The 14192-nt window shown below is 48.3% G+C and overlaps 1 protein-coding gene across 5 annotated transcripts in view; it reads left to right on the plus strand.

The window, feature by feature from the left end:
* The window catches only part of SRGAP3 (SLIT-ROBO Rho GTPase activating protein 3), a 251736-nt gene that overhangs the window by 114172 nt on the left and 123372 nt on the right, over positions 1-14192 (plus strand). For all 5 annotated transcript variants that reach the window (XR_009542706.1, XM_060161300.1, XM_060161301.1 and 2 more), the window contains exon 2: positions 2174-2366. Coding sequence is in view for 4 of the 5 variants with exons in the window: in XM_060161300.1 (XP_060017283.1) it covers positions 2174-2366 (193 nt within the window). In the remaining variant the exon portion in view is untranslated. The remainder of the gene's footprint in view (positions 1-2173; positions 2367-14192) is intronic.

Raw genomic sequence — 14192 nt, forward strand, 5'->3', positions numbered from 1 at the left:
TAAATACCACAATATATTGGTATCCACCACCACTCATCAAAAATGACCTATACAAGGCAGAAATTTTACATTTACATTGTTCCTGTCTTTACCTTCTTGAGCTCATAATTTCCTTCTACTTCCTTCACAGAATTTTATTGTAATATATTTTTATGCTTGAACTTTTTTATTTTTTTACTTATTATTTATTTATTTTATTTCTTTTTTGGCTGTGTCAGGTCTTAGTTGCGGCACGTGGGCTCTCTCTTTGAGGCACACAAGCTCAGTAGTTGTGGCGCATGGGCTTAGTTGCCCCGTGACATGTGGGATCTTAATTCCCTGACCAGGGATCGAACCCGCGTCCCCTGCATTGTAAGGCAGATTCTTTACCACTGGACCACCAGGGAAGTCCCTGAACTTTTTTATTGATTGCTCTATTCTTTTTGCCCAAAATATGTATTTAAATTGAAATGGACCTTTAAAAAAATTCCTTTGGCCATAAAACCCTAAGTATCTTTATTTCAGATTGATTTATCATACAATTCATCAAAATAATATCAATGTTTTATAATTTGAAAAATACTAAAAATAAAAAGTAAGACAGTATGGGAAATACTTCTCATAATGATGTGGATGAATGGTTGATGGCTTTAAGGTGCATAAGGACCATCCAGGGATCTTGTTAAAATGCAGATTGTGATTCAGGAGGTCTGGGTTGGGACCTGAGGTTCTGTGTTTCTAATAAGTCTATGGGTGATGCTAATGCTACTGGTCCATGGACCGCACTTTGAGGAGCGAGGATTTATGAACTAGGTTAAAGAAGATTTGCGAGCACCAACATTCTAAATCGTCCTCAAAGTCTGTCTTGACACTTTGGGGCACTGCACCATAGCCAGATTCTGGACGACGGAGAAGTTAGTCTTTCTTCTGCAAAGAGAGAGGACGGTTGTAAAGAGTGAGGTGGGAAAGGAGAGATGCTGAGGCACATTCTCAGGCAGAGGAGGAAAGAGTGGGAATGGAAACAGGATCTCAAACCGATTCCTTTGTAACACTTCCTGCCTGTGCGCCCCTTGGGAAGGCTTCGAGTGCCCCAGAGTAGGGCTGCCCCCTTTGAAGACCATTTCTCCAAAGGATGCTAAGATGGTGCTGGCCACCTTTTCAGACAGGAGGCCCATTTCTGCAGGAGGAATTGGACATCTCAGGGACTGGTTTGGATTGCTTGGAGAGTCCACTGGGGGTAAATCCAGAGAAATGAAGTTTGGGGCCAGGTGATGGGTGGCCTTGAATTCTGTGCTAATGAGTTGGACGTAATACTCAGCCAGAGCGGGGGCGCCTTGGGCAGTTTTGAGCAGGGAGTTGGTGTGAGCATAGTGTGGGGAGACTGATCTCTTGAGCAGCTCGTGGGATGGCAGGGAAGGGGTTAATGCATGGAGATGGCAGCAGTGGCAGAACCACTGGGATCTGGCTGTGATTTTTATCTCTAGCCCCTGCTTATGAACTTTTGCCCTGGTTGCACAGACCTGATTTGCTCTGTCAGGATTTCCTGAAGTCTGGGCTACATACCTGAGATGTTGATGCAATGGAATTCAAGGTGATTCAGAGTAGAACACAGGCATGGCCTTAAATAACCCTGAAACCTAAGAGTGAATAACACTGAAACGCTTAGCCCTCGCTCAGTCCTGACTATACCTGGAGAAAGTCTGTCTTTAACTCCTCTCATGCTCCTGTATTCCTCTTGTTGATGGAGATCAAGCAGTTTAGGCTTAGGGCGTTTGATAGCAGTAGTCTTTAGAGAGAATTTTACAAAGTTTCTGTTTTTGTTGAATAAATTTTCTGTGTATCAGGGTGGCAAGTCGTTCTAGTTTTACACTTGTCATAATGACATAAAACTGTAAGTTCTTTCCAGTAAGAAAAATGAGCAAATTTACTAGATCATACAGAAGAAATAATAATGCTGGTCGTGTGTGGATATGGCAAAAATCGTGGTGGTGACGTGCAATGATTCAACTTTGGAAAACACTGGGTTACACCATGGCCAAAACTGGCATTTGCCAAATCGTCCTGCCAATGTCTGGAGAGGCTCTGGGTGGCAGATGGTATTGCAGTGCCTGGGCCACTGGCATTGGGTCGACTGGGTGGGTCCCTCTACTCTCCCCACCATCGCCTAACAGCCTGCTCCTGCCTCTGTCCGCAGAGATCCGCACGCAGCTGGTGGAGCAGTTCAAGTGCTTGGAGCAGCAGTCTGAGTCGAGGCTGCAGCTGCTCCAGGACCTCCAGGAGTTTTTCCGCCGGAAAGCCGAGATCGAGCTTGAGTACTCCCGCAGCCTGGAGAAACTGGCTGAGCGCTTCTCCTCCAAGATCCGCAGCTCCCGGGAGCACCAGTTCAAGTGAGAAGGGGCCAGGGGTCTGGGGCGGTGGGAGGCAGTGCTGGGGCTGAAGCAGAAATGAGGCAAGGACTCACTGGGGGCAAATGGTGTGCGTCTAGGGCCCGGGGTCTGCAGGTGACTTCCAACTCCAAGCCTCAGTCTTCCTCAGCGTAAAGTGAAGCTAGAAATAGTTGCTACCCATAAAGATGCTGAAGGGAATACACAAGGGACCCAAGAGAAGTGCTTGTCACAGAGAGTTAAGTGCTCAATAAATTGTTCTGTTGTGATTATCCCACCAAGCACCAGGCTCTGCGCTGTCTTCCATTTGGGCCAAGGTGACAGCCTACCTCCTTTCAGGACATCCTGACTCTCCCCAGTTCTCTTTTATCTGGGAGTGAGCCAGCCCATGTCTGCATTCCTTCAGCACAATGGCCTCAGAATTTCTTCCCTGTGAAACAGATGCTCAAAGCATTCCCCTTCCTTCCTCCCCTGGAGGACGGTGCCAGGCTTAGTTGCTGCCTTAGTTGCTTATTTACCTACACACACCCTCCAGGGCCTAATTTCTCATACCCCAAGCTCTGATTTCGAGGAGGGAGGGAGGCTTGGTCCTCTTGGGCACGTCCCTGGCTGAGTTCTCCAGCTGCAAATGCCCCTAGCTCAGAACCCGCGGGGCCAGCCGCCAAGTGTGGGCAGGAGCCACGACCTCACCGGGATGCATCCTCCTACACCTGTCTCCCCCTCCGCCGTACTCCCTGGAGGTCCCCCTCCCCTGTGGGTCATCTCTCCAGTGAATGGCCCTCAACCCCAGGAGACCAGAGACTTGTTTCATCCTACCTGCCCCGTTCTTCTTTCCCCTGGGTTCGATCTCTTTTTTTCTCTCTACGTAGCTTTAAATTGTGGTAAAATACACATAACATAAAGTTTACCATCTTAAATATATATATATATATTTTTGCTGTACGCGGGCCTCTCACTGCTGTGGCCTCTCCCATTGCGGAGCACAGGCTCCAGACGCGCAGGCTCAGCGGCCATGGCTCACGGGCCCAGCCGCTCCGCGGCATGTGGGATCTTCCCAGACCAGGGCACGAACCCGTGTACCCTATATCGGCAGGCAGACTCTCAACCACTGTGCCACCAGGGAAGCCCTTAAATATTTTAAAATGTACAGGAGTGTGGCATTAAGTACATTCACACTGTTGTGCAACCATCACCCCCATCCTTCCCCAGAACCCTTGCTTCATCTTACAAGTGTGAAACTCTGCACCCTGTAAATAATACCCCATTTCCCTCTCCCCCCGCCCTGGCACCACCATTCTACTGTCTATCTCTATGAGTCTGACTGCTCTACGGACCTCATATTAGTGGAATCATACAGTATTTGTCCTTTTGTGACTGGCTTATTCCACTTCGCCTAATGTCCTCAAGGTATACCCATGTTGTCACCTGTGTCAGAATGTCCTTCCTTTTTAAGGCTGAATGATACTCCATTGTGTGTATAGACCACCCTTTGTTTAGTTGCGTCCACCTTGCTCTCTCTGTCTTTTGCATTCTGCTCCGGCCAGGGAGTGCTGTTCCTTTAAGCTCCCCTCAACATCTCCCTAAATCGGTGCCTCAGCATTTGAACACTCACTATTGTGCCTTCTTCCCTTGACATTTGGGGAGAAGAAATTGCTTTATTAAAGGGCAAAAATGTATTACACTTTTGCAAATACCATGCATGTTTTTCCACCCAATCTCATCTATTCAAACTTTCATTGCAGGAGGATGCTTCTGTTAATAACTTCCTCCCAGGCACTATCTGGGCCCTTTCATACATAATCTTGTTTTCCTGATATATTTTTTGGAGAAAGTGTGTGCTTTTTTAAATGATAAAAGTAAAATACTCATTGTATACCATTTAGAAAATGTAGAAAAGTAGAAGAAAAAAAAATCGCTCGCAGTCCCACCACTCAGAAGCTCACATTTTGTGCCTTTTCTTGCCTGCCTTTTGATAATAAAAACAGCAGTGATGATTTATTGAGCACATTAACTGACTACTTACTCTGAGCTGGATGGGTATTACTACCCCATCTTAGAGATGAGGACAGCGAAGCTCTGACTGAGTGGCTTGTACAAACATGTCTGTGGGCCAATTATTGGAAAGTGACAGATTTGAACCTTTGCTCTCATTCTGCCTCTTTGGCCTGAGATAAGAAAGGGCCTGCGTGTGGTCTGAGAATAGCCATGGACTCTGAACACTCTCCTAAAACCACAGACACACTGCAGAAACCCATGTCTCTGGCTGCGCTGTCAGGGGAGCCATCCAGGCTGTGTGATCCGGCTGGAGCTCAGCTCCTGCCCCCCTCCTTCCTCTTGGTTTGAAATCAGCTCTCTTCCCGTTCTCGGTGTGAACATGGTGGAGAGGAGGGAGGCGGGGCACTGGGGGAGCATGGGCGGGCATCCCCTCTTCCCTTGCATTGCCTGTAATGAGCTCAGTCAGCCCCTCATGGCTTCATTAACCGAGGCCACCAGACAGAACAGGAGCCCCAGCTGGCAGTCCGGCCAAGCAGGCCGCTGGACACACTCTGAAAATGTCTAATTAGGGTGTGGCCCTGGCCAGTGCAGCTGCTGCAGGCCCTCTGCATGAGGCTAATGCTTTGGCATTGCCCCCGATGGCTTTTGGAAGCAGGAGTCTCCAGGGGATGCCTGGACTTGCCCTTTGACCCCGGGGCCAACCAGCCTGACCTCTGGCTGCCTCTTCTTTGGAGCTCAGTGCACAGGGTCTGTGCTGTGCTCTGTCCTGGCTGTCCAGAGAAGCCTTGTCCTGCTGTCTTGTAGATCCTTTATTAAGAGGGTCCACCTATCTGCCAGGTACCCTCTCAGGGTATGGGTCTGGTCATTTTATTCCTACTACACTGGGCCCCCTCGGGGCAGAGGTGGGGCCTTTGTGAGTGAGCAGGAGGAAGGGAGGAAGAAAGGGAGGGAGGGGATTTACTTGGTCTATGAAGCTCACTATGGCTGAGAGATTTGGTTCAGAGAGGGAATTAATTTGCCCGAGATCTCACAGCAAATTAGTGGCAAAACTGGGATGGGCACTGCCTTAGTCCACTTGGGCTTCTATAACAAAGTACCACGGACTGGTGGCTTGTAAACAGACATGTTTTTCCTCACACTTCTGGAGGCTGGAAGCCTGAGATCAGGGTGCCGACGCGGTGAGGTTCTGGTGAACGCCCTCCTGTGGCTTGCGGACACCTGATTCTCCTTGTGTCCTCCCACAGTGAGAGGAACAGAGAGAGGAAGCAAGCTCTAGAGACTCTTACAAGGGCACTAATCCCATCATGAGGGCTCCCTTCCTCTCGCCCTTATCTAATCCTAATTTCCTGCCAAAGGCCCCATGTCCCAACACCACCACATTGGGAGTAGGGTGTCAACATATGACTTCTGGGGCAACACAAACATTCAGTCCGTAACAGGAACTCACATCTCTTGACTCCAAGTCCATTGCTCCTCCTTTTGCTCCATGGGCTCCGTCTCTCTACGGCTCCAGCTGCTCCCTCTCCACCTGGGCAGCTGAAAAATTTACAGCTGCCCAGGAGGTACCCAGGAGGAGTCTGGGCTAGACTAACCCAGACTGAGTTCCATGTGGCACCTGATTCAAAGAAAGGCTCAGCTGGTGGCCCTGACAGTTTACCTGGGGCAGGTTGAACATTCAGAGAAAAACATTATCACGTGTGTCTTTTCTACCATCACATATTTCTATTCTAACACTTTTTTCAAAGCACTCTGACGTCTTTGCTCTCTTACAATCCTGATGATAACCCAGGGATGCAGAGAGGGAGCCAGTGGTTTTATCTCAAGCCAACTCAGTGCCAGGCAAGCTGAGTGGGATTTTACAAAGGACACATCGTGAGCTGTTGAGTGAGAAAACCCAGGGCTCCTGGCTTCCAGCTCAGGCATCTCTCTCCGAAAAGCCATGTGGGCCATCATATTTGAAATGTGTATATTGAGGACCTCTTATTTTCTTAGACCGTGCTTCATGATGAAGACACAGGTTAATGAGACACTGTCCCTCCTCTCTCTCTCTCTCTCTCTCTCTCTCTCTCTCTCTCTCTCTCTCTCTCTCTCTCTCGCACGTGGCGTGGGGGATGTCCATAGGTGGTGTGCTTGGGGCAGGCACCCAGTCCCCGAGGCCCTGTTCTTTGAACCCTGCCACCTGCTTGCTCTTTAGGCCTCAGTGTTTAGATGTCACTTCCTCTGCAAAGCTTCCTTGAGTCTGACCTGGTGCCTTCCTGTGTGTGCCCACAATATTCTGCACTTGTTGATTCGCTTATTCAGTAGGTATTTATCGAGCACCTACCACATGCCTGGCCCTGGCTTACAGTGGCAAACAAGACAGACTTGGTTCCTGCTGTGGTGGAATTTACCACCTAGTGGAGGAGAGAGATGCAAATCAAACATAGAAAACAAATAAACGAATCCAATGATTGCTGGGATGGAACAATTGCTAGGGTCTGGGTTGGAGGGTCTAAGACAGCTTCCCCCACATTCCCTGGCACTTTGGTGAAGACAGCTGTAAGGCTGGGCTCAGCTGGGCTGCCTCCCTCTCCACATGGGGCCAGGGCCTCACTTCAGTCGTGGGAGCTCAGGGCACCGAGGTGGCAGGAGGGCAATCCGCAGTCTTCTTGGACCCCACCTCCAGCCCCTGCCGAGATTCTCTTGATCAGAGTTTTCTCAGCTCTAGCTCAAGGGAGGGAAAATAAAGCCTTCCTCTCACTGGAGGACTGTCAAAGGATTCGCAGCCCTCTTGAATCCTCCACACTGAGCTAAAACGGCAGCCAGGGAAGGCTTCTGGAGGAAGTGGCATTTAAGCAGAGACCCGAGGAGTGAGAAGGAGCAGCCGGGGGGACAGTGTGAGGGGAAGAGAGGCCAATGGGGCTGGAACTGGTGGTGAGGAGAGCCGTAGCCATCCTCAGTAGGAGTAGCATGATCTGATTTCCATTTTTGAAAGATCACCCTGGATTGGAGGGGACAAGAGTGGAGCTGAGCAGACTAGCAGGGTGATGGGAGTATAGCTCTCCAGGCAGGGGTGACGAGGGCCTGGGTGATAGCAGAGCTGACAGAGAGTGGACAGGTGCTGGGAAATCTGTCAGAGGCAGAATTGAGGAAAAGAGAAGAATCTGTTATGGACTTGAGATGAAGGGACTTGAGAAGGGCCTAAGGCAAAAGCTGCCACCCTGTGTTGTAGTCACCTTTTTTCCTTGTCTGTCCCTCTTTTGACGACTGGGCTGCCAGCTCTGAGATGGAAGAGGGGGTGGCTGTTGACTTGGGGTCCCTAGCACCTGGCACCAGGTTTGTCATATGGTTGGTCCTCACTGAATGTTTGTTGAATGAATGAATGAAGGTCAGGTGGTAATTAATGTGACTCTGGGCTGGGGGTGGTTGGGGGCAGGGAAGGGGACATTTGTGGCTGCAGTAGGAGCTTGGGGAGGCCATCTGGGTGAAGGCAAAGGTACCACCAGTTGTGGTACCTGGCACAGGCACAGGGTTGCTGAGAGGACAGTCCTTCATTGGGGAATCGGGAACGCAGAAGTTGAGCTCTAGTTTAGAGTGTGGTCTTGACCAGCAGCTTCAGCGTCCCCATCCCGGGGGAACTTGTCAGAAGAGCAAAGGCTCTGGCCTCCCCTCAGACCCACTGAATGAGAAACTCTGGGGGGTGGGGGTGGGCAGCAATTTGTATTTTAACAAGCCCTCCAGGGGATTCTGATGGCCATTCACTGCTGAAGAGTTGCCCAGGATGATGACTTTCTAGGTGATAAATTGTTTACAATTCACTTTCAGGTTGTGCTGGCTTTCCAGACCCCTCCTCTCCCCCAGCATAAAATCCATAATCCACTGCCCTTTTGCAGCCGGGCCAGATGTGCTGGCCTTTTCCTTTTTGAGGCTGGGAGCCTGTCCTGAGCAGGAATGTGCTGGGGAGGGCGGCACACGGGGACCTTAAGACCTGCCTCTGGGGGTAGAGGGGTGTCCTGCAAACAAATTTGGTAGGTCTAGGCAGCCAGAGGTTTCCTGGAACTAAGATTTCTTCTTCCTCCAGAGAAGTGTTTTCTGAAACTCCAACACCTTGAGCTGTCCAGCTGTGGAGGCTGGTGGTGGGGCGTGCGGAAGGAGGCAAAGAGAGTGGGAATGAGTGGAGGTGGGAAAGACTGCCACTCTGTGCCTCCCCTTAGAGATTCCCCATGAAAGGCTCTGAGAGGTTTTACAATAAATAAGCCTGTTGACTTCTTTCTGAAGGCTGTTTGACCACAGGATTCTCCCTCTCTCAGGATGTTTATTAATTTTTTACCAAACAAGCGCTCCTTGGGACCCAGTTTAAAAAGCTCTGTTGAGACAAACTCTGGATTCCCCTCTGGAATGTTCAAGCTACATGCAAATAGTGTGGGAGGTGACACAGCCCCCTTCTTAGAATTCTGACTCCCTCCGTTTTTGACACCCCTGACCTTCCGGGGATATACCTGCTAAAAATGCTCCCTCCAGAAGTCTAAGTGTTGGTTGCTGCTATTTGGACAGCTGTGAAAAAAAAACAACAGGGAATTCTATTCAAATATGTTTAAACTGTGGAAAGTCAGAGTGTGGAAGGAGCTGGGAGGTGCTTGGCCAGTCAGTGAATAATGCTTAATATTCTCTGCACAGGAGGTTTGGAGCATCTCTTAGCTTCACGGAGCAGTTGAGAGGGAGGATTCAGTGAGCAGCTAAGTTGATTGCCAAGAAAATGCTTCTTTGGGGGGATAAAACATCACAGACTTTTTGTTTCCACAGATGTAGCATTTCCCTAAAAAGATGCTATAATTTAGACTTAGCCTTCCAGGTGAATCCTAAGGATAGAAGCACTTTTCTAGTGAGTAAAATGTGCAAAGGATTCATAATGAAAAGGTTTGCTCAGACTGAGGTGGGGATAATGGGGGAGGTCCTCCAGGTGGCGAATCGCATTTCCATTCATAGCTGCTGCTGTTACTATGGCTACCATCGCACCAGTGATGGCTTTCCAGTAATGCTGTCCAGAGCTGGTATTCTCCTAGGACAGGTTGCCAGCCGACTCTTTCCTGGTGGCTCTGTGTCTGTGCTGTGTAGGTTGTTTAATCTTTCAAATTCCCCCCATATCCATATTACCATACGCCCGGTGCCCTATAGATGTTTGACATGGATCGTGTCATTTAACCTTCATGGTAAACGTTGTGACCTTTGAGGCAGGTACTATCTCTGTCTTTCTAGTTGAAAACATTGAGGTTTTGTGAAATTAAGTAATTTGTCCAGAGGGACACAGCTAGAACAGGTAACTGGCAGAACTAGGATTTTTTTTAATATTTTAATTTTATTGGAGTATAGTTGATTTACAATGTTGTGTTAATTTCAGGTGTACAGCAAAGTGATTCAGTTATACATATACATATATTCATTCTTTTTTAGATTATTTTCTCATATAGGTTGTCACAGAATGTTGGGTAGAGTTCTCTGTGCTATACAGTAGGTCCTTGTTGGTTCTCTATCTTATATATAGTAGTGTGTGTGCGTTCATCCCAAGCTCCTGATGCAACTAACCCTCCCCCCGACGTTTCCCCTTTGGTAACCATAAGTTTGTTTTCGATGTCTGTAAGTCTGCTTCTGTTTTGTAAAAGAGTTCATTTGTATCTTTTTTTAAAAAATTAGATTCCACATTTGGGTGATATCATATGATGTTTGTCTTTCTCTGTCTGACTTACTTCACTTACTGTGATAATCTAGGATTCTAATCTTGGTTTAACTGGCTCCAAAGTGCAAAATTTCTTCTAGCTGCATGCCTCTCGGTGTGTCCCCTCACCTCTCTGGGCTGGTTTCGTGTTCCCGGAGAGTCAGCCATCAGACCACATCCTCCTCGTGTGGGCGTCAGAGGGCTCCTTCTGCTGGTCAGCTCATGCTCGTCTCCCCAGGGCCAGCTCAGGGCTCACCTCCTCTGCGAAGTCCCTCTGCAGGTCCCAGGTTCGCAGTCACTGCTCCTCCCCTGGCCTGCCATGGTGATCTGTATGTCACTCTCCTGGGGCTCGGGTCAGATTATCAAGGAATGATCCAGTTCATACGTCTCGTTCTCCCACCTCAGTCTGCCAGCTGCTTGACGGCAAGGGGCCATTTCTAGTCCCTCTCTCTCTCTGACATACAATAGAAGCTCTATCAAAGTTTTTTGAATGAATAACTGAAAAGACCAAGATACTACTGAATACTTTCTTCAAATACTTGAAGGAAATAGACTTGTGGGGATGCTGAAGGAGAGAAGTGAGGTCCAAGGATAGCATTTTCAGAAAAGCAGACTTTAACTTAACCTTGAGAACGTTCCAGTAGCCAGAGCTGTCCAGCAAGAAAAGGGCTGCCTTGGGAGGTGTGAGTGCCCAATCCATGGAGGTGTGTACACCACACAGTTGGGTGTTTTAGGGGCACATTGTGAAGGTTTGTCAGACCGGATCAGTGTTCCTCAGAATGAGGGAGGGATCATCGATAGCATGTGTGCCATAAATAGTGACTGATCTTTTCAGTTCTCTTTCAGTCTTTGTGGTTATAGTTTGGTTCTAGTGTGTTGCTAACACCTCTCTAACCCTCCATTTAACAAACAGACAGCAGATCTTGGGTATCAGCCTCTGCCTAGGATTCAGTGATACTGTTTGGAACTTACTTTTTTCCAGTAACCTTCTATTTAGGGCAAGTAAAGCTGGTTTTTAAATTTTTATTTTAACTAAGACTAGGGAGAGTCCTTTTTGTAAATAAATCCATTTAAGTAAAAAGAGACACTCGACAGGGAGGTATGAAGTATGGTGGTGTGCAGGATGGCAGAAATCCTGAAGCCAACATGAGATACCCCAAGGGCCCCTGCCAGCTCCTCCTGGAAAGTGAACATCTTTCATCTCCACCCTCTTCATCCCCCACCTTTGTTTTCATTGCTGGGAGGGATTTTAAGGCAGGAGGGTCAGCCCCTTGAGTGGTCTTTGCAATGGCTACAGCCCCTTATCCTCCTTCCAGTTTTTCCTTCTGGGGCCTCTCCAGATCCTACACCCAGTTTCCTGGAATCCTCAGAGACTGTAATCAGCAACTTCCAAAGTATTAATATTAACCAGGACGTGATTTATTTATATTTGGATATGCTTGATACACATAGATATGTGTATATCATTTGAATTTTATTCTAAAAATGAAAATAGAAGTTGTAATAAAGATAAAATAGATGTTGTTGTAATTAGCAAGCAGTGATATGCAGGGGTTTAGTTTTGACCCAGTTCCATTAGGCAAAGAGGACAATAATGATCTTCCAAGATTATACAGCACCTTACACTTTGCAGAGTGCCTTCCTAGCCTTTAGCTGCTTAAATCCTCCCAAGAGTCCTGGTGGGCTGAGGGAGTGAGGGAAGGTGTCATCATCCCCATCTGACAGGCAGAGGACCTGAAGGCCAGACAGGGTGGGCCTGGCTTAGGATCCCCGCTGGCTGGTGAAAGAACTGACCGGAGGAACTGTGGGTCAGCGCCCTTCCTCTGCCGGGTGCTGCACGTACCACGTGATGCACCCATTTTGCAGGTGGATAAACCAAGGCAAAAGTTCTCACAGGGAAAGAGAAGATGAGGTTGGCCAGACGTTGCCTAATGAGGCAGGAATTTTTGTTCCAGTACCAAGAATACATTCAGCGAGTCAAAAGGGAGCTCAGGAGTGCTGCTGAACCAGACCCAGTGTGCCATCACTTTGAGGTGTGAGGAGTGATCCTCAGGGTGGAGGGGGCGTCTCCGGACCATTGGCACTGGGCCTTGAAGTACACATAAGGGTTTACTGGGAGAGAAGGTAGTAATGGGAGGAGGAAAACCAACATTTATAGCAAACCTACCATGGGCTGTATGGTCACATACATCAGTCAATGGATTTTCCCAATAGCCAAGTGAGGTGCTGGTGGCAATAATAGTGATGCCAGTAATAATGATTATTACTATTATCAGGCACTGGGTTTGATGCTGAGAGTGTCTTATGAATTACCTCATTTAATCCTTAAAGCACCACTGTGAGGTAGGCGTTATCAACCCTGTTTTACAGATAAAGAAAGAAAAGGTTTGACTAGCTTCCCAGTTCACCCAGCTGGTGAGGAGCAGAACTGGTATTTGAACCCCAGCCTGTGACTCCATAGCACCCAGCATGGGTAAGCAGAACCTGCTTCGGGCAGGTGACCCAGTGGATGTAGTTCTTCCCTTATGGAATGACTGTCTCAGGGCTGGTGTCAGCCAACAGCAGCTTCTAAGTCAGCAGATCTCAGCTTCATGAAGGGGCTGCCCTGCCCTGAAGCCTCACATCCACTGTTTGCCACCCGGTGACTCCCAGGCAAAGCCCCAAATTCTCCCCCCTCACCTGGACAGCTGCTCTGCCTCCCACCTGGCCTTCCCGCCCAGCGATCATATCACTGGACCATTCAAAACCTTCATTCAGCCTTGACCTTCGAAGTCCTTCGTGGTCTGGCTCCTCCCTTCCTGCCACCTTTTCACCATGCCCTGCATCACTGCTGCCCGAGCCCAAAAGAACTTCTTTCAGCCCCGGAACATCCATGTCTTGTCTGACCTCACAGCTTCACACTCAGCCTTCCGTCTGCCTGCAGGATATGTCTGTCTTTGTGTTTCCCATCCAGCAAACTCTTACGTGTGCTTCAAGCCCACTGCAAATGTTTCTGTGATAACCCATCCACCCTGAGGCAGAATGAGCCGCTCCCTCCCCCACTCCTCTGAGATCCCCTTCCTCACACAGCATAATATAGGAAACGTCTGTTACTCTCCCCTGCTCAGCCTCCCTCCCTTCTTCTTTTGATAACAAGACCTAGATTTTCCTCTGGGGAATCATCCCTGAACAATGGTGAGCCTGTGACCAGCATTGTATCCTCTTGGCCACAGAGCTTTAATCTAGCGACCTGCAATCCAGGATTTTTGGTGGAACAGGTTGGGAAAAGCCCTCTTTTTACTGGGATTATTAGCAGTCAGGGTACTTTTGGTTTGAAGAGGGCCTGCCTGAGAGTGAAGCGAGTACAGAGAGAGGAAAGCAGAGCCAAATGATAGAGACCAGGTCCCGCTGACATCCTTTGAGCCCCTGGATGCAGCCATGCCTGAGGGCAATAACCTCCTATTCCTTTACATTTTTTTAATTAAAATTTTTGATCCTGAAAATTTTTCTTCCTCCCATTACTACCATTTTTGTTTAAGCCAGTCTGAAGTAAGTTTTTCCTTCACTTCAACTAAAGGTGTTCTGAACAATGGCCATAAGACTTCTTGGTTTGCCTTAAGTTCAACTACTAGATCGTGAGCCTTCTCAAGGCTCATCCAGTCATCTTTTTAATCCCCTGGGACTGGACGGTGCCTATTAGCACATGGCAGATACTCAAAGGATATTAGAAGAGTGAGTGAATGAGTGAATGAATTAGAGTCTGCCAAGGGCTCTGGAGGGATACAGGGAAATATGAGAGGTGGTTCCTGCCTTCAAGGGGCTTATAGAATAAGTGATGACACAAGCCCACATGTGTGGAGGGCAACTGACGAGTGAGTTAAGCGAGAAGATAAAAAATGTCATCTGGAAGTAACTATACGAGAAGATTGAAATGAGTGGTTCAGACAGAACATTCTGTGGATCTCAGGTGATCCCTGGAGGAAAGGCCTTTGAAGTAGATTTTGCTGCGTGGAGTGAAGAGGGGAAGGCATTCCGAGCGAGTGAATGCACAGATGCGAGGTGGAGATGCATGTGACCCAGGAAGAGTCCTTCCCAGGTTTCAGCAGCCTCACTTTCTTGTCTTTGAAGCTAGATACATAAAAGTGTAGAAAATAGCCATTCAC

The sequence above is a fragment of the Lagenorhynchus albirostris genome, chromosome 10 (assembly GCF_949774975.1).
Source record: "Lagenorhynchus albirostris chromosome 10, mLagAlb1.1, whole genome shotgun sequence".
Lineage (NCBI taxonomy): Eukaryota > Metazoa > Chordata > Mammalia > Artiodactyla > Delphinidae > Lagenorhynchus > Lagenorhynchus albirostris.